General features: G+C 37.3%; 1 protein-coding gene and 1 pseudogene across 5 annotated transcripts in view; both read right to left on the bottom strand.

Annotated features, from left to right (window-relative positions):
• LOC120417316 (GTPase-activating Rap/Ran-GAP domain-like protein 3) overlaps window positions 1-21,378 on the bottom strand; it is a 292,571-nt gene that overhangs the window by 191,519 nt on the left and 79,674 nt on the right. Inside the window, exon 1 of one of the 5 annotated variants that reach the window (XM_052711294.1) lies at window positions 304-719. The exons of 3 other annotated variants lie outside the window; for them this stretch is intronic. In XM_052711294.1, the coding sequence (XP_052567254.1) occupies window positions 304-545 (242 nt within the window). In that variant the 5' untranslated portion in view covers window positions 546-719. Of the gene's footprint in view, window positions 1-303; window positions 720-21,378 lie in introns of those variants that run through there. One more of the 5 variants, XM_039579281.2, reaches the window with a different exon arrangement.
• Window positions 8,084-9,879, bottom strand: LOC120417318 (60S ribosomal protein L7a-like; annotated as a pseudogene).

Below are 21,378 nucleotides of genomic sequence, written 5' to 3' on the forward strand. Positions count from 1 at the left end.
TTTATGTCTTTTTTAATCAAATATTGAAATTCTGGTTTGTTATTTTAAAATATTTTTTTTTGCATCGGCCAATTTTTATGAAATAAAAACACTGTTTTAGGCTGGATATAGGAAAGTGAATATTCACTGTCAGTATTTCACTTAACACCATAAATAATAACGTTTCCAAAATATTTGAATTTTTTTTGAAAAAATTAAGAATCTTTAAAAAAGCATTCACTAGATTGCTCACCTATACATATTTTTTTTAAATAAACAGCTGCAAACTAATCACAGTTGACGCAGTCCTCACCGCAAACCTACCTTACATCACTCGAAGCCGACGAGCAGGCCCCCGCATCGCCAGCACTCAGCTGTATCGGCAGAAAAACATTCCCAAAACTGTCCCGAATCAGCGCTTCCACGCTGGACGAGCGCACCTCGTGGGGACCACCCTTCACCTGGGAGGGTGCCCTGCGTCTCCGTCGGGTAATCGATACGTGCCGCGTCAATCCACTTGCCAGCCGATTCCGGTTGACGACACTGGCGTCTTGCGAACCTTCCATGGCTGCGAAGATTTAACTTCACAAACAACAGCAAATTTTCAGAACCAAAGCTTAGAAAGCCGCACGTGCCCCAGAACTTCGAGGAAAAACAAAAACACGTTTCAGTTGAACGACCTTCTGGGCACCAAATTCCAGGGAACCGGTATCCGGTAAACACGGCACTCGATTTGGCCACCGGGACCTTCTCCGAAAAAAACGTTCCACGCTGGAGGACGACTCGTTTTCAAGTGCCGCACCAACGCCCGGTTTAACGTGGTTTTACAACCCAGGTCAATACACAAAGAAAGCAGCACCCAGCGGGTTCATCCTCGTCGAAGAGAGAGAGTGAGGGAGCGCCCAGTCCGAGACGAGACGGTAAACATAACCGGCTAACCAACAGCATGTACTCCAAAACTGATGAGGGCAGATCACGTGCTCCAACGTTCAACGAAGATGATGCTGGCAGTGTTGGCCCCTGTTGCACGTTGGTTCGATTTTTGGTCCGAAATGAACGCGCCTCTGTCACACGGAGAGCGAGAAATGACAGCATCGAGCAATGTGCTCCTCTCCGTTTTGGACAGGACAGCCGGATTTGTGAAACCGATTCACCGCAATTGTACAGGTACAGAGCGTAGCCATGGTTATGATGGAATGAACAGCTCAACAATGCGATGGTCTCATGTTCCGAGTAAAAGGTGGAACAGTTGAAGCATAAAGCAATTGTTTGTGCTTTTTTATTCTCAGAAAACACGGCAGATACCAGGCCAATGGTGAGCTTTCATCAACAGTTGTTGCATTTTGGGCTGCAGTGTTATCCTTGCGAAACAATAAGGGACTGTAGACTATGGTGCTCACTTTGGAGCTATGGTTGCGATTGAGGCCATGGTAATCTGGAAAACATACACACACGAAATAAACGAAGTTGACTTTATAGCTGTCGGCCACTATTACTAGTACCAACCACTAGTGTCTTCCTTTTTATCTACAAGGACTTCGTCGCCCTGGGCTCCTAAGTGTTTGAGTACGGCACGGAGCGACGGCGCCAAATACCCATATTTACACAAAGAATTTTAGAGCGCCCGCCGCGGCATACGAACCAGCAACCTCTGGATTGTGAGTCCAATGCGCGGTCCGATTGATCCACACGGGCGGGATAATATACAAACACACACGTTCGAGAGTAAAAAATGTGTTGGCTGGAAGAGTTAGTTTGGATATTCTAAAAGTTGAAGCGGCGGTTGGACTCGCAATCCAAAGGTCGTCAGTTCGAACCCTGGGGTGGAAGGTTCCTTGGAGTAGAAAGTGGTATGGGTGCTCTCTCCATTCATGCCTTTGGACTTCTAGGTTCGAGCAGAAACTTGCAATAGAGTCCACAAAAGACCTGGGGTCGTTAATGTGGATAGTTTGATTTTTTGATATTTTTAATTTCTCGCGTAGAAGTGTTTTTATTATTTTATGTTTCATAAGGGTTATTTTCAATCAACACCCACAGTAGTTGCCGCTACCGCTGAATTGCATGAAACTTTAACCAAAGGGATAATTTTGGTTTCCCACGAATCCAAGGTCCATTTTTGGATTTTTCGCGACGGAGGGGCGGTACGACTACTTTTATTTTTGAACATTCGAAAAAAAAACACTTGTTGTTCAATAATTTGAGAGTAATTCTCCGCCAACTCACACAGCAGTTGCCCCGCCCCTCTTCGATTTGCGTGAAACTTTGTCCTAACGAGTACTTTTGTCCCTGATCACGAATCCGAGGTCCATTTTTTGATATCTTGTGACGACCCCTTTCATTTTTGAACATGCGAAAAAAGAGGTGTTTTTCAATAATTTGCAGCCTGATGAGATATAAATTTGGTGTCAAAGAGACTTTTATGTAAAATAAGGCGCCCGATTTAATGACGTACTCAGAATTCCGAAAAAACGTATTTTTCATCGAAAAAAACACTATTTTTTTTAAATTCTCCAATTTTTCGTCACTCGACTGTAAAATTTTTTGGAACATTTCATTTTATGATAAATTTAATGTACTTTTCGAATCTTTATTGACCCAGAAGGATCATTTTTTACTTTCAAACAAATTTTTTCATTTTAAAATTTCGTGTTTTTTTCTAATTTTGCAGGGTTATTTTTTAAGAGTGAAATAATGTTCTACAAAGTTGTAAAGCAGACAATTACAAAAATTTTGATATATATAAACATAAACGGTTTGCTTAAAAACATCACGAGTTATCGCGATTTTACGAAAAAAAAAGTTTTGAAATAGTTACTTTTAGCGTTTCTCTTTGTTTCGTCGTCCGTGTCTGTCGCGGGTGACGATGAACGGCCATGATCGACGACTACCAACTTTTTCAAAACTTTTTTTCGTAAAATCACGATAACTCGTGATGTTTACATACACACCCCTTATGTTTATTAATCATTTTTTTTTGTAATTGTCTGCTCTACAACTTTGTAGAACATTATTATACTCTTTAAAAATATCCCTGCAAAGTTAGAAAAAAACACGCAATTTTAAAATGATTTTTTTTTGTCTTAAATGAAAAAATGACCCTTCTGGGTCAATGTAGATTCGAAAAGTACATTAAATTTCTAATAAAATGACATGTTCCAAAAAATTTTACAGTCAAGTAACGGAAAATGGCAAAGTTTTTACAACTTTTTAGTGTTTTTTTCGATGAAAAATACGTTTTTTCGGGATTCTGAGTAAGCCATTTAATCGAGCGTCCAATTTTACATAAAAGTCTTTTTGACACCAAATTTATATCTCATCACCGTTTTAGGCTGCAAATTATTGAAAAACAACTCTTTTTTCGCATGGGGCAACTTTTCCCGATTTCGTGTGAATTGGTAGAGAATTACCCACTATTAATTATCATTTCAACAGTTAGTAGACTAAACACATGGACGATTGATTGAAAATCCTATTCAAAAACTGTTTTTCGAATTTGCCAGAAATTTTGGTTTCAACTTGTCTGACGAATTGCAAATTTATGGATTTTTTCAACACGGGCCATACATATTAGGGTGGGTCATTTATTTCGAAAGTGCTCGGATCCGGCTGAAATAAAGTCCATCTTGTAGAGGGTACCCATAAGGACTCTCATACCAAATTTGAGCTCATTTGGTTGAAAACTGGCTTGTCGCTCGGGGGTTAAAGTTTACATTGAAATTACTATGGAAAACGCGTGCTTTAACTTCAAACGCTCCTACAGGCTAAGCGACAAACTTTAGTCCACACTTACACTAGGTAGCCGTGTCGGGGGTGTTCTAAGGAACATTTTTCTCTAAGGGTTCATGGTCATCCGTTCAACCCTGAGCTTGCGCAAAGCCGAAACATCCGGCGACGCCGGATTCCTTCAAAATCTCAGTTTTAACGGTCAACGCAAACTACGAATCTTTAAATGCATCGTGTGAATGAATGGAAAACACGACGCCAAACGTCATCTCACTAACCAGTGAGGAAGGCAAAAAAGAAACAACAGTTCGTCGGCTATTCCACTGGCCCGCCAGCAAATTAAGCGCAGGTCGAGACGTGACAAGCTGACCACGCCAGAGCGAGGAAGGGAGGACTGCGACTAGTCCAGCGTGGGAAAGCATCACCGGCAAGAAAGGCCATCTGGTCTCACGATTTGAGTTCGTCACAAAGGCGTTCCCGGGACTACCGTGTAGGAACGACGACCTAAATCTCACCGGGGGAACCACAATGAAGGACCGCGAATTGGAATCCACTTCAAAGCCACTTTTTCAATTTTTTGCTTGTTTTCCACATTGTCTGCTATTAAATGGCACCATTATCATTAAAATTGTAAAAAAATGCGTAGGGGCATGGTCTGGGAATCTAGAAAAATGACTGCATACTTCTTTTTACTTCAAATATAGGAAATGTTAGTAAAAAACACAGCCAAAGTTGACCCCTAAAAAAATAAATTTTCTAAAATTTTAAGAGTTTGTCTTTCCAATACTTTTTAAAGATCAAAAATTGGTTGAAAAATGGATTTTTGGCGATTTTATAAATCGAAGCTCGCCTAAAGGCGGGGTTGGGTTGTAGAGGGTTAATTTTTAAAGTTATCCCGAGCAGACGGAAATAACTTGGGAAGGTCAGTTTTTGATATTGTGAGAAGATCAAAATCCGTTATTGGGATGATCGGATTAGTTGTTAAAATAACAAATTTCAATAACAAAGATTTGTTCGAAAAATAACTCAAATTGTTATTGCTCTGTTATTGCAATAACATACTAATAACATAGAATCCAGAACAATAGAATAACGAGGTTAGATATTCTGAGCGATGGATGGGGAGCACCCAAATAACAAAAACTGTTATTTATATGGATTGATTGCATAACAAAAAGTGTTATTATTTTATCACATGGATTTTGATCCCAAAAATAATTTCATTCGTTTTAAATGCACCCTCCCCATTTAGGACCCTTCAAACACCCCTTCCACTCCTCTGAGACATTTTTCAAGTACTGAATAAAATTATTACCTAAAGATTACAAAGATTACTACGGTAAAAGGCGTTATCATTAATCCCAAAAAAATCAAACCATCCACATTAACATTAATATTGGCATGCATTGCTCAGTGCTAAATATTTATAATATTTATAGATATTGGCGATTATTCATTGTTGTGAGGCAGTTTGTTTACATTCTCCGTGTATTCTTTGCCTAGTTTGATTTTGAAAAAGAATTTTGATTGCCATTGTGGGGTAACAGCATCGAATTCCATCGTGCCTCTTATGTTGGCTTCAATTTGACATTCAATTTTAGCCCATAGAAAGCGTTTTCAACTGAAATTAAGTGATAATTAGTCCAATAGGGAGTTATCAAGCTAGTTTCTATCAAATGTTTTACAAAATGAGTTGTTTAAATAGTAAAAATCAGCAAAGTTGATGGAGTTGAGAGTGAGTGCTTACAGCCCTGTTTTAAAAATATAATAAAAAGTGATATAATCACTGAGGCATAATATTAATTAAACATACCTGATAATGGTTGAGCATCCATTTGTCGGCGTTTTCAGGTTTGATTGTTCTTCTACCGTTCAATCAAACAGCATACTTTGACGATCTTGTTCTCCCATCTATAATCGTCATTTCTTCCGGTTTGCGTTTCGCGATTCTGAAAATAAAAATGACACACAAAGTATCAATTTAAAAAGTAAACAGGAAGAGTCTAGTAAATAAATTAAATGTTGAAAAACTTTTCCTACTTGTTTTAAAATTCATTGTGAAGTATTGAGTATTTTATTCTTAGAAATTTTAAAAAATGCCAGTCTTTAGTTTATTTTTTGGTTTGAAGCAAAGCTCATATGTTTTTTTAAAATCTGGATGAAATTTTGCTAGAAATTAGTTCATATTATTCATTAACACATACAAAAGCATTTCAAAATATTGCTACATCTCTGAGAAAAAATCTAGATTACTTTTTCAAAACAACAAATGCGCCATGGGTTTCCTATGTACATAGGATCTTTTGAAGCAGTTAGCGAAAAATAATGATTCTCGCTTACATTTTCAAAAGGTTAAAACGTTTTGAAAATGTATTCTAGAATTCAAAGTTTTGAGGGTTTAAATTAAAAAAAAGTAAACAATACTTATCTGAACGACGTGTTGCAGTTTTGAATCAGATGCTCCACCGCCCATCTCTGGGCCACGTAGACTCCAAAACATTCTGGAATGTGACAGCACATGCTGCTGGACAGATGCGTCCCACGAAACCCAGCTGCCCGAAATGCACCGATGTTGCGTCCTCCTCCTCCATAAGACGCTGTTAAAAAAGTGGAAATTATTGCCAGATCGACAAACATAGATTTGAAACTTAGTTATACTTACCTGCCGGTAGCAAAGATCCTACACCGCGTAACGCACCTGTTTAGCTGCAACAACAACATCATCCGTAATCTCCCAGAGCTTTTAGAAGTTTCGCGGTTGCAGAATTGACTCCGCTTGCTATCCATTATCCATGCTATCTAGAACTTGGTCCTGCACTTCCACTGTCGCTTCATCGGCTCGAACCAACGGAACTGAACGGAACAAATTGTCCGGACACAAACGAATCGAAAAAAAAAACAAACGCGACCGTCCGACCGCGCACAAAAACCAAAACAAAACAAGCTTTTCATCACAAGTGCGGCGAATTTGAACAAAGATGTAAACAAAACACACACACTCACGCGCGACTTGCACGATTTTTCTGTCCGGACTCCGGGCGGACAAACGCGATCGCCCAACGCCCACCACAACAACAACATTTCGCCTTCTTCGATGATGTCGTTTGACGTTTCAACTTTCAAGCTGTGTTGGGGGGCGTTCGAAAACAACGTTTGCGCATAAAGTAAAAACGATTGTTTTTAAATTATTATTTGGCAGTCGCATAATGAATATTGCGGGTTTCTTAGTTTATGTTTTGTTTTAATTACTAAAATTAAACGAAAATATTTCATAAAAACCGAGAAAATCCAGAGTTTTTTTTGAATAGGTCCTATAAACATATGGAAAACAAAAGCTTATTGGACCTTTCAAAAAAAAAATCAAGTCTTTAATTGTACTTTGGAATGTTAAATATTTAATGAAACGTCATTTGGGGAAACCACATACGATGGGGGTCATTTTTTTTTTTTTTTGCGTTACGTAACAAAAGAACGTGCCCACTACCGTCGCACCGGCCTTGCTCGCAAAGTCAGCTGTTTGTTTTGATAAATATTCAGAAAAGGTTTTGGCGGTTTTGGTTTTGGTCATCGTTTTTGATCAATGACAGCTCAGTTTTTGAGAGCACAGCGGCAGGAGCAACGATTGTTCGCAGTGATTTCGGCGGCCCAGAAGCGTCCGAGCGACGCGCTCGTCGCGGTTCCACAGAGCGATAAAACCCGCACCGATCTGAGGAGTTGCACGACCAAGGAAAAGTAGCTCATCGAAGAGCAACTCGAGCCTGTTTACGCCAATTATGCTGCTGGAGGGTCACGGCGGGGAGGAATTTTCCACCGAATTTCATTCGAATGAGCAGTATCTGGTTTCGACAGGATTTGACCGACCGATTTACCTGTGAATCGAGTACAATGCGACAACGTCGGGTTGATGAATGGCCACACGGGTGCCGTGCGAACAAGACGTTCGGACGTGTACGAGGTTCCGGAAGATGCAGGGTCACGCGAACATTATCAACATCTGACAGGATGCGCGGTGGGGATTTACGTTGATCTGTGATTCACTCGTTTGACAGCGATTTCATGCTAACGGCCGTTTGCTTTAGCGACACACCGAAGCAGATCATGTCCGGTAGGATTGGAAACGAGATGAAGATGTGGGACGTCCCAAGCGGGACGTGATTTTCAGATTTCGAGGACGCAAGGCCACGATCACAGGATTGGCAACGGGCGGGTCTTACGTTCTGTCCAACTCGATGGACAACACGCTGCAGGGTTCAGACTTCCGGCCGTACGTTTCAATGGCACACTGCATCAAGGTTCTCCCTGTTCATCAGCACAACTTTAAGAAGAACCTGCTAAGGTGCGCTAAGGTTGCCACATCCAACGTGACTCTTTCCATAATGAGATAAAGCATAACGTTAACTGTTTTATATTTTGTTTCTCTCCGCGCGTTTTTCTCTTAAACCGTAAGAATCTTTACACCTGAGAGCTCTCAGCCTTACTCATACAAGATTTTTTGATAAACCACACACACCCGACTCGAAGATTTACGCTGTCTTCTGCGTCAGCTCACGCGCCTTTGCCTTCTCGACCTTGGTGATGCGGGCCATTCTCTTGGGCCCAGCAGGTCATCTCCCAAGTGCATGCGGATCATCTCGTACCGGTCGTTGAAGTTGGTTTGCTTTCCGAGGTTGGCACGGTCCGATTTGTCGATCTGGGTGAGGGCAATGCAGCGTTCCCAGGCGGGACTTGAACTTGATGATGCGGACGGGATGCCCATCTTGCGGCACAGGGCCGGCCGGTGATGATGACCACGAGCTGGAACTTCTTCTGTCACCAAACCAAGGTGTTGGCACCCTGGCGTAGCTGGTTCATTTTCCTGGCGGGCGGGTCTTCCGCCTTGGCCTAGAGGCGCTGGATCTTGACGGTCGGCTTCTCCGGGCGGTACTTCTCGAGCAGCTAAAACAGCTGCAGAGGCACTTCTGCAGCACGCCCAGTGCCGCTAGATGCGGAAGTACGTGGGCCAGCGCACAAACTGGGACTGATTTCGCTTGGGTTGCACATCCTGGCCGATTCCGTAGTTCTTGGTGCGCGGGTTGGCCACCTTCTTGCCGGGGCCCTCTTCTTGGAAGGCTTCTTGTTTATCATTTTCGCAGGCTGCCTGTGAACTTGCGGAGTTAGAAGTTGTGTTTCGTGAAACCGATATGGAACTTCTGCGCCTTGACCACCTGCTACACCTTCCCGTTCTGCTCGCCGTTACCATCCTCCTACAATCAAACGGCGTTCGGTTCCATTTGGGCGGCCGTTGATAACTTTGGATCACCACCAAAACGAACTTATTGCAAATCGCGGGATCGCACGGGTTAAAAAATCCATTTGGCACGGAGCGCTAACCTAAACAAACGATTTTGACAGTTCATCCAAGCAGGCCATGCAGCGGCAGGTGCCGTTCACAAACAACAAAACCACAAAAAAAATATCGAGCAAGCACACTAAACCCCCAGTTGTTTGACACTTTTTAGTTTGAACCATTTTAGTTTGTAAACTAATCCCCGGTCGTTTGACACTTTTTATTTTGTAAACCGTTGGTTTAATAGGTACTTATGTTATATAATTTGTAACAAACACACCCTGAAAACTAAGATAGTAGGAAAACCTGTTGCATTATATAATAAAAGCAAAAAATAATATGTAGGTACTTTCATTTTATCCTTATTTAACACAAAAGGAGACTTCAAATTAAAAAAACATAAGGTTTGATTTTCCTTATTTATTCTACTATCATAAAAAAATGAGTGTGTCCTCGGGTATGAAAAACATAACTAAAACTGTTATTATCGTCTTTTTTCTCATTCCCAATGGAATATCAAACCAATAACAGTTTTTGTTATTATGCAATAAAATGGAAACCCATAACTTAAACTGTTATTATCATCTTATTTCACATTTCCAATGTAATATCTAACCAATAACAATTCTTGTTATTTTAGAATTAAATGGAAAAACATAACTTAAACTGTTATTATTATCTTATTCCACATTTCCAATTGAATATCATCCCAATAACATTTTTTGTTAAAATAACAGAAACTGTTATTATTTTTTCTTCGAAAATTTATTTACAAGAATATTCAATAACAGTTTCTGTTATTTTAACAAAATCTGTTATTGAAATGACATGAATTTTGTTATTACCGTCTGCCCGGGATCGCAGTTTTAATGACAAAAGTTGATTTTTACCGTTTCCCGAGCAGACGGAAATAACTTGGGAATAACATTTTTTGATATTTGATAATACTAGTCTAATAACATTTTATGTTATTTATAACAATATTTGTTATCCGTCGCTATGATTTTTTTGTTATTGGATTGTTATTGTAATAACAAACTCATAACATTTTTAGTTATTCTTCGAACAAATCTTTGTTTTATTTTTTGTTATTTTAACAACTAATCCGATCATCCCAATAACAGATGGCGATATTCTTCCGCAACAAAAAATGTTATTCCAAAGTTGCTGTGGCTTTCAACCAATATCAGACCAATAACAAATGTTGTTGTGATAACATAAACAGTTATTAAAGCCTTATGCAAAAATGGATTTTTCAAGAAGATTCCATAACACTTTCTGTTATTTTAACAGTATTTGTTGTTGAAATGGCATGAATTTTGTTATTACCGTCTGCCCGGGATTTCGTCATTTTCAATTTTTGCACGTGGCGCGTCGAAAAACCCACTTTTTATTGTCAAAAAATCGTATCTTGGAACCCTGTTATAACAACTTCACCATTTTTTGATATTTTATGTAAAATTTTCAGAGGAATCCGATGAAAATATTTTCAGACATAGGCTCTTTGGATCCGAGACCTTCAAAACAGCATTTTAAGTTTTCATTTGACCTTTTCAAATGTTAGGCAAGATATTTGAAACTATTAACTATTTAATACCCTTCCGTTTGCGTCCAAGACAGCTAAAATCGGATGAAAAAAGGGTGCAGAGTTAGGATTTTTTGAAAAATGAGGTTTTTGCGAAAATTGCCGAAAATGGCCATTTTTTTGGATCACCCTAACACGGCGTAGGTCACCCTAATGGTCAAAAAACATATACGGGTCTTATTATTTCGACCAAGGAACCCTCAGAAAGCCCAATCGGAGAACTTTTTTTTTCGAATGATGCTGTTTTCGTGGAGAATTGCTGAAAATTGAACTTGTCACTTCTCAAATTGAGTTGATTTCTTACATTGGAAGATATAAAGAAGAAAGTTTCGCTATTCATCAGGGAGGACAGAAGGTTGGCTTCAAAAAAAAAGTTGCAAAAAAAGATTTTGTATAATTTTGTAATACGTAAATTCAACTCATAGCTCAAAAACAGATTATAAAAATACCAGCTATTACAGTGTTGTTTCGAATAGTTCCATCTTATGGCAGTATTTTCTCACCTCAACCTACTCACATTTGCATTCCCTCAGCCTGACAAGCCAATAACTGCCTGCGGTTGTAATGTTCATTCCGAAAACCTAGTCCCAGTCAAGGTACGGCAAGGTCCTGTTGGTACTGTAGTGCACGAGCACGATGAATGATGCTGGCTTTCATCAGAATCTACCGGAAGTAGTGTGTAACTACTAGTGGATTGGATGGAGTAACCTGCAGTAGTCCTGTGTGTTAGGATGCCATTTGGATGCTAAGACACAAAATTATAATAGTGAATTTACTTCAACTTCATGTATTTAGCTCACTTTTGGAATGAGCATGAAAAAATTCTCAAACATTCAAATATTTTCAAGTCACCCTAGTAAACCTTGGATCGAGACCGGAGAAATGCACCGATTCGAATGGGAGTGCACTTCACGCTTGGCTGGTGATTAATTCGTTGCTGGGTCTAGTCATCAATCGAAATGGTAATGCTCAACAGAACGTGATAATTGCCGGTGTGGGTTGCGAGAGGTTGCGAGTGGCCCTTGTCGAATGCAGCAGAGCAGTCTCAGCTGGAAATAAGGACTCTTAAGTGGTACTTTTGAACTCGACTTGCTTCATTTTTGATGAAAACTGGGTTGGGAAGGTAAACAATACCCTAATCGATCCTCTTGGAACAATGCATTTACGGATGACTCAAATCTACTGAAGTAGGGGTGGTATGACGCAAACTTTCCTGCATTATCAAAAGTAAAGGTTCTCTGATTCTAACAGTCATTTGTGATCTGTGAATTTTGTATGTTTTGATAAAAAAACTAACTTAATCCACCTATGTGGTTGATGCCTTCCTCACTTTTTATCAACAATGGGTAATATGAGTGGTTTGGACACATATTTCAGCTATTTTTTTTAGATCCAGAAAAATATGTACATAAATAGCTAAGTGGTCATAACTCGAGACAGGGTTGCCAGATCTTCAATGTTGTGGACTCGTTGGAAAGGTCTCTTGATTACCTAACCAACGATGGGTCGGATGATGAATCCGGACATCGTTTACATACGTTTAAGTGAGATCCGGCTTCAAAAAAGTACATAAATTTCACTTAAGTGGTCATAACTCGAGACAGGGTTGCCAGATTTTGAATGTTCTGGACTCTTTGGAAAGATTTTTCAATTACCTAACCAACGATGGGTCGGATGATGGATCCGGACAACGTTTACATACATTTAAGTGAGATCCGGCTTCAAAAAAGTACATAAATATCACTTAAGTGGTCATAACTCGAGACAGGATTGCCAGATCTTGAATGTTCTGGACTCTTTGTAAAGGTCTCTTGATTACCTAACCAACGATGGGTCGGATGATGGATCCGGACATCGTTTACATGCATATAAATGAGATCTGGCTTCAAAAAAGTACATAAATTTCACTTAAGTGGTCATAACTCGAAACAGGGTTGCCAGATCTTGAATGTTCTAGACTCTTTGGAAAGGTCTCATGATTATCTAACCAACGATGGGTCGGATGATGAATCTGGACATCGTTTACATACATTTAAGTGAGATCCGGCTTCTAAAAAGTACATAAATTTCACTTAAGTGGTCATAACTCGAGACAGGTTTGCCAGATCTTCAATGGTGTGGACTCGTTGGAAAGGTCTCTTGATTATCTAACCAACGATGGGTCGGATGATGGAACCGGACATCGTTTACATGCATATAAATGAGATCCGGCTTCAAAAAAGTACATAAATATCACTTAAGTGGTCATAACTCGAGACACGGTTGCCAGATCTTGAATGTTCTGGACTCTTTGGAAAGGTCTCTTGATTACGTAACCAACGATGGGTCGGATGATGAATCCGGACATCGTTTACATCTAATTAAGTGAGATCCGGCTTCTAAAAAGTACATAAATTTCACTTAAGTGGTCATAACTCAAGACAGGGTTGCCAGATCTTCAATGGTGTGGACTCGTTGGAAAGGTCTCTTGATTATCTAACCAACGATGGGTCGGATGATGGAACCGGACATCGTTTACATGCATATAAATGAGATCCGGCTTCAAAAAAGTACATAAATATCACTTAAGTGGTCATAACTCGAGACACGGTTGCCAGATCTTGAATGTTCTAGACTCTTTGGAAAGGTCTCTTGATTACCTAACCAACGATGGGTCGGATGATGAATCCGGACATCGTTTACATCTATTTAAGTGAGATCCAGCTTCTAAAAAGTACATAAATTTCACTTAAGTGGTCATAACTCGAGACAGGGTTGCCAGATCTTCAATGTTGAGGTCTCGTTGGAAAGGTCTCTTGATTATCTAACCAACGATGGGTTGGATGATGGATCCGGACATCGTTTACATACGTTTAAGTGAGATCCGGCTTCAAAAAAGTACATAAATTTCACTTAAGTGGTCATAACTCGAGACAGGGTTGCCAGATCTTGAATGTTCTGGACTCTTTGGAAAGGTCTCTTGATTTTCTAACCAACGATGGGTCGGATGATGGAACCGGACATCGTTTACATGCATATAAATGAGATCCGGCATCAAAAAAGTACATAAATATCACTTAAGTGGTCATAACTCGAGACAGGGTTACCAGATCTTCAATGTTGTGGACTCGTTGGAAAGGTCTCTTGATTTTCTAACCAACGATGGGTCGGATGATGGAACCAGCAATCGTTTACATACATTTAAGTGAGATCCGGCATCAAAAAAGTACATAAATATCACTTAAGTGGTCATAACTCGAGACAGGGTTGCCAGATCTTGAATGTTGTAGACTCGTTGGAAAGGTCTCTTGATTACCTAACCAACGATGGGTCGGATGATGGATCTGGACATCGTTTACATACATTTAAGTGAGATCCGGCTTCAAAAAAGTACATAAATTTCACTTAAGTGGTCATAACTCGAGACAGGGTTGCCAGATCTTCAATGTTGTGGACTCGTTGGAAAGGTCTCTTGATTACCTAACCAACGATGGGTCGGATGATGGAACCGGACATCGTTTACATGCATATAAATGAGATCCGGATATATGTGAAAACACATTTTTATACATAACTTTTGAACTAGTTATCGAAACTTCAAACAATTCAATAGCGATGTATGGGACCCTAAACCAAGTCGAATGAAACCGGTTTGATCAAAATTGGTCCAACCAGTGCTGAGAAAACTTGGCAAGAATTTTTAACACATACATACATACACACACACACACACACACATACACACACACACATACACACACACAGACATTTGTTCAGTTTTCGATTCTGAGTCGATATGTATACATGAAGGTGTGTCTCTGAGCTCTTAATAAAAAGTTCATTTTTAGAGCAGGATTATAGCCTTACCTCAGTGAGGAAGGCAAAATCTTAAAGTTCTTTAAGCCATAAAAGAATAAAATCATTGAGCGTATTATTAATTTCATAGCACATCGTTCCGCACAAGTAAGTATTCTAGCTTTATGTGTTACTTGACTAAATTTAACCCAGCACTGTTTATGTAAACAGCTCATGTCGCACTGCTGCCCGAGCTACCAATTAAGCCTCGGAATAAAAGCAATAGTCGTCTTTCCAGACAAGAAAGCCGGCCCAGACAAAGTGTCAGTGTCGGACGTGAACCTGAATCCTTCCCTTTTCACTGCCAGCCAAACGCTCCAACTCTAACCTACAAACGGACGGACGTGACAGTGACGTGACATCGTCGGCGAAGAAAAAAGGCCAAATAAAAATGTGACTTCCTTCGGCGTCGCCGGTTACAGCAGTGTGTCCTGGTGTCAAAGCTAGAGCTCCTGAGTTCATTACAACAGAACACAACACCCGGAGACCGTTCTCGTTTACTATCATGTTCCACTTTGATTAACATCGTTTGGGCTGGCCATGCCGGGAAGAAAGAAAAAACGGAAGTTTGGGTAATTTTTGGGGGCCAAGAACGTGACTAGGTTAGCGTTTCAGGTCATTTTTTCAAAATTAAAACGCAAATTTATACTTATTTAAAAAAGCAGCAGAAAAAAAAAGAAAAAAACACCCATAATTCCTCAAACAATCGCCTTTAACATCTCCACGAGAAAAAAGTTTTCGAACAACCCTAACCACGGGAGTTCGCAGTAACCCGACTTTAACCCAAACTCGCTCTGTGAAATCCGAGTCGAGATTACATTCCTCTGCAGGAAGGAAGGACGGCACTGTAAACTTGCGAAAGTGAAAAATGGTTTCCCGAAATGCTTTTCATTTTCCTTCGAACTAAATCCACGAGCTGGTCGTTGTGGGGATTAGCATCAGATGATGCTCAAAACGGATAGTGATCTGCGTACCCTTTTGAGGTCTGAATCCGGTTTATTGACGTGGCAAAATTGATTGAACAATAATTTCCAGGAACGACAACTGATGTAGAAGCACTAGAAACAAATAATCTCATAAATAAGAGGTGAAATGGGAAAAAGTCAAATCAACTTTTTCAATTTGAAAATTGTTTGTTTCAATGTTCCAGAAATTTAAAAAAAAGACGGGTTTGTTCTTCCCGTTTGAAGAATGAACAAAATTTAATATGACTTCCATCGCCCAATTGATCACAAATAGTTTCAATATGGATCATTTTATTCGAAGCTCACCTATCTGATTCGTAAATGAATTGAAATTTTAAAGGAAATTCTTAATCTGATCATTTAACACCATGTCCTTCCACATCAAACTCGTTCAAACCAACCAAGAGATCAATTTGTAAACTTTTCAAATCAAGCGTAATGTTTTTAGCTAAGGGGTCGTGCATAAACCACGTGGCCTTTTTTTGGAGAATTTTTGACCCCCCCCCCTCCCCCCTCATGGTTTTTCGTGGTTTCACGCCAACCCCCCCCCCCCCCCCTATATGACCACGTGGCTTTTTCCTCCCAGGTGAAAAATCTTAAAAAAAAAACAAAATAAGTATAGATTTCAAAAATGTTTACCCACAAATGATGTACCGTCAGTGGTGGTGACTTTTGGTCAAAAAACGATATTACTGTTGTTATTTTAACACAATAAAAACATTTCAAATTATATCGAAATAAATAATGTTGAGGAATGCTCCTGAATTTACTAACATTTTCCCAGAATATGGCTAATATAATCACACCGTTCATAAATGCCAATCGTTTTAAAATTAACTCAAACTCACCCTTTAGAGGGGGTGACATTGGGTCAAATAGAAAACATTTTAATTTGTGTAGGTGCTATAACACCATTAAAACCAATTTAATAATATATATAAAAAAAAACATAAATTCACTTAAAAGTGTGAAAAAAGTATGATATCTCAAAGTTTAAGGTAAATAATAACAGTATAACAATTTATTGAAATGGTACAGAAAGTAAAAAATACTCTCAACAAAACAAGCAACTTAGTAAAACATATGTATTCAAAATTGTGGAATTGCAGTGCAATTAATTGCATCCAGAATAAATATGCTTTAAGAATTAAAGCTATTTTGATATATAAACAGCATTCATGATTTAATATAAATGCGCTTTTAAATATTTTCTTAAAATCGAAATTAATTAAATAGAAAAGTTTTGTTTCAGGAAAAAAATATTTTCATTTTATTTTAAGGAAAATATCTAGTTATGAAAGCTCCTAGTTAATATTTATTTTATTCCAAACATTCATAAAAATCCAAACTAAAACAACTTTTCTTTTTAATTAAGCATGATTGATTCCAATGATTCAGTGTGTCCAAAAAAGTCGAGCTGTTTAATTTTTTTCTCCATACAAGAATCAGAGACAGGGACAAACATTCAATATTACGACCTTTTGAAATGTTAGTCTTATTTTTTTTTTTAAATATTGATTTCGAAAAGATCGGAAAATTTCACGAAAGTTTTATTTATAAACATTCGTTTATTTATAAACATTGAAAATCGCACCATTAGTTGCTGAGATATCGACATAAGATCATTATTATGGGTTGTTTGGGTAGTAAACATCCATTTTTCTGTTTCAAAATCTTTGCATGGCAATATCTCAGCAACAAAGCAACAAAGAATTTTCTCAGCATTTCAAAAATATTTTTTTTTCAAAATTGGGCAAACATGGGCACTAATTTTTTTAAATCATTAACTGCAACTATTTTTTAAAAAAGTTACCTAAAAATAGCTATAACTTGAAAACGGTGCACTTTATGAAAATTTCACTAATGTACTTTTAGATGGCAAATTCGATTTTACATCGAAAAATAAAATTGAAATTAAGCTGCGGTCAATATTTCAATTTTTTTTTAATCAGTATTGATTCAAAAATTCTTAACTCAAACAACGATTTTTTGCCCGTTCTGAAATTTTCTGAAAAGTTGGCAAAATTCAAAAAAAAAAAATAAAAATAGTGTTTTTTGCAAATCATGTTTTAGTGACAAAAAGTGAAATTAAAAATCAGCAAAGTAAATTACCATTTATCATTTTTTTTCAGTGTAGTCCTTATCCATACCTACAACTTTGCCGAAGACACCAAATCGATCAAAAATTTCCTCAAAAGATACAGATTTTTTAATTTTCATTGCTGCCAAATTTGTATGGAAATTATATGGACAAACTAATGATGCAAAATGGCTTGGGCACCAAAAAAGGTATCAGACGGATTAAAAAAATCAAAAATTAAAATTTAAGAATAAAGACCGATTTTGTATACAATTACTCGAAAATCGATTTCGTGTCTTTGGAAAAGTTGTAGACAACGCGCTAAAAATCATTCTTTTAGTCATGGACATCCAAATTGTTTAAGTCTTACTCTTACTTTTTTTTTTTTTTTCAATTCAATTCGGTTTTATTTGTGAATAATCCAAGTTACAATGAGTTCATTTAGGTATATAACAGAGTTTTGGTGTTCCTTTCAGCTGTGTTTTACATCGTAATTCAATCGAAAAATTATTACTTATAACTATGGAATTGACAAGAGTAAGAAAAAGTTTTCAAAAAACTTACAGTTACTCTTACTTTAAGAGCTAAAATTTGGAATTTATTTTACATTTTTTTTCAGTTGTTTAAATAGGCAATTATCTACGATTTAAGATTTTTGATCCAACTTTTGGTTGCTGAGATATTACCTCAAAATAAATACAAAAAATATTAAATAAGTTAATTTTTCAATCTTTTCAATATCTTTGAAATTATTAACACTGGGACGCCCAACGCATGTCCAATATACACGGATGCCAAAGCCTCCCTAAAACGTTGGAACGGTGACTTCAACTCACAGGTTTTCGGGCTTGTCTCCGCGGATTTTCGTGCGATTTTTTACTAGAGCAAACAAAAGTTGGAACGACGTTTTTGATCGCATAAATTACAGATTTGATCAAATCGAGTTCTGCAAAGTTTAAGGATCATCTAGACATCCTTATAATTCACTCATAAAAAATGTCCCGGTTGGTTGAGTTATGCCCGAGAACCAGCGAGTTGAAAATACCGTTCCATCTTTTTTAAGGAGTTTTATTTATGTTGATCTTTAACGTTATTGTTTTGAAATTTATTTCACAAATTGATATCGGCATTTAAAAATTAAGTGACTCTTTAAAACTTAAATTATTTTAATGTGTCTATATATTTGAGTGGTTTTATCTCAAATATGAAGTTGAGGGTATAGTATATTTTCTCAGCTTAAAAAAACTAATATTTTCAGGAAAGGGCACCTTTGGCCCCTATTTTTTCAATCTTTAAATTAATTGAGAAACAAAAACAATGTTTGCTTGAAGCTCGTTTTTTTTTCTCTAAAAATCTAAAATGTTTGCCCATGTTTCTCTTTGGCTCAAGAGATGGTCCCTATTAACATAAAAAAAAAACTAAAAAAAAAATACCTGCAACTTTGACGATGGATAGTAAACGTGTATTTTATGAAATGTTATGTAATATAACAATCCGAATTGTGTAGCCCATGAAATAAGGAATATATTTTAGACCAAAATATTCATCAAATTTTTTGGTGAATCTTAAAGTATGTATCGTTCGTTTTTTCGTTACTGGTTATTTTTTAATGTTAGACGTTTCACTTGCAAATGAGGTAGTGAAACTGAAATTTTGCGCGATAATCCTGAAATTGGGGTTTTTAGTTTCTTTGTACCTAAAAAATATTGAATGAGAGAGGAGATACAAGATATCTTGAGTTTGTTTTAAGCGTCAAAAGGAAATCTTTCGATTAAGATTCTTCGATTACTCATAGGACCAGCTACGGTAATTAGCTAAGATCTGAGATTTTGAAAATAATTTTTTTTTTTTGCAGAGAATCATTTTTAGACACTTCATTTATAATACATATTTAGTTTTTTGCCTTGTTACGAAAATCTTATAAAATTGTCAGCAATATTTATTTTTTAAAGTTGTTCCAAAATAGAACTATCGAAGACTACATCAACTTTCAATGCAAATTTGCAAGCACATTTTTAGCTACTTGATACCATCAACAAAAAAATGAAATTGTGTTTACATTTTGGTACGCATTTTTTAGGGTATATTAACTTTGGATACTGTCACTTTATTTTTTAACAGCTTTTAAACTTTTGCAAGACGTAGTTACATAAGTATTAAAAAGTGTACATTCAATAACAGGCTCAAAGTATTGATATGAATCTGCCGAAATATATAATTCAATATTGAATTGGAAAATATTATGACATTGAAATATAAGTAATAATTTTAAACACAATAATTGTATGGCTTTGAAGTGTAACAAAAAATGTATGCATATAGATAAATTCAAAGCGCGTATTTTTTTGTTTTTTTTTTAAGAAAAGTTTTTTTTTAAAGGCCACGTGGTCAGCCGTCGACCCCCCCCCCTCCCCCCCATGGCTTTTCATGGTTTTTTTCGGTCGGATTTCGGACCCCCTCCCCCCCCCTAAGGAGACCACGTGGTTTATGCACGACCCCTAAGGCAAGAGATCAACAAAAATGTCAATAAAAAAGATAACAAAAGCAAAAACAAAGTCAATGAACGAGAGCGATGCGAGAACTAAAATGTATGGGATATAATTTTTCAAGCGACCAAGCCCAGTTTATTCTATTCTTAGATATTTTTTTGAAAGGGTCCTGTAAGCAATGGGATTCCCTATGTTTATAGAATCTTTTCAAATAAAACTCTAGATTTATTGAAAATGCATATGGGTCATTCCAAAATCAACTGAGTACACTTTTGGACTCGACCTTCACCGATTTGGACCAAACTTGGAGGGAACGTTCATCTATCGATAGTTAACAGAAATCCCAAGTTTGGTGCTGATTGGACCATCCCTCTATTTTTGGCACCGCCACTTTTTTTGACGATTTTCTAAAAAACTTTTTTTTCTTTTATTCATATTCATTCATCATCATATGAGCAAAAGACTTTCTACAGGTTGCATTTTATAGGAAATTGTCCAAGGAATTCGTTAAAAATTAAATGTTAACCCTTAAATGCCCACTAATATTATATTTTAACGTTTTAAATATTAAAATTTAGTTTTAACGGGTTCTTTATATTTTTATTTGTTCTATTTTATCACTATCGTGTTCCCCGGACAATTTTACTAAATAATCAATGTAGACCTCAAACTAAAATAAACTCTTGGTGAGATACAGCGATTTTACTGAAAAAAGTTTCATTTTGCGCAGCACTCGGAAGTACATGGTGTACTTTTCAACAAAAAGGGATGAATCCCGCATAGTTCGGTTTTTATATGTGAGAAACTTATTTCGGATTTGAATTCATTGGACAGAGTGCAGCGTGAAATAAAACTTTTTTCAGTAAAATCGCTGTATCTCGCCAATAGTTCATATTAGTTTGAGGTCTACATTGATTATTAGGTAAAATTGTCCGAGGAACACGAGGGTGATAAAATAAAACACATAAAAATATAAGGAATTGGTCAAAACTGAAAAAAACTTAAAACGTTAAAACGTTAAAATTTTAAAATATAATATAAGAGGGCATTTAAGGGTTAAAATTTTATTTTAATGGAATTCCTTGGACAATTTTCTATAAAAAGCAACCTGTAGAAAGTCTTTTGCTCATATAGTTGCAAAGTGCAAGAAAAAAAAGTTTTTTTAGAAAACGTCAAAAAATAGAAAACGGTGCCAAAAATAGAGAGATGGTCCAATCAGCACCAAACTTGGGATTTCTGTTGACTATCGATAGATGAACGTTCCCTCCAAGTTTGGTCCAAATCGGTGAAGGTTGAGTCCAAAAGTGTACTCAGTTGACCAGGAATGACGCATATAGGATATTTTTATGAATATAAACAATACTATTAAAAACAATCCTAAAAATCAAGGGGTAAAA

Source organism: Culex pipiens, chromosome 3, assembly GCF_016801865.2.
Source record: "Culex pipiens pallens isolate TS chromosome 3, TS_CPP_V2, whole genome shotgun sequence".
In the NCBI taxonomy this organism is placed as follows: Eukaryota; Metazoa; Arthropoda; class Insecta; order Diptera; family Culicidae; genus Culex; species Culex pipiens.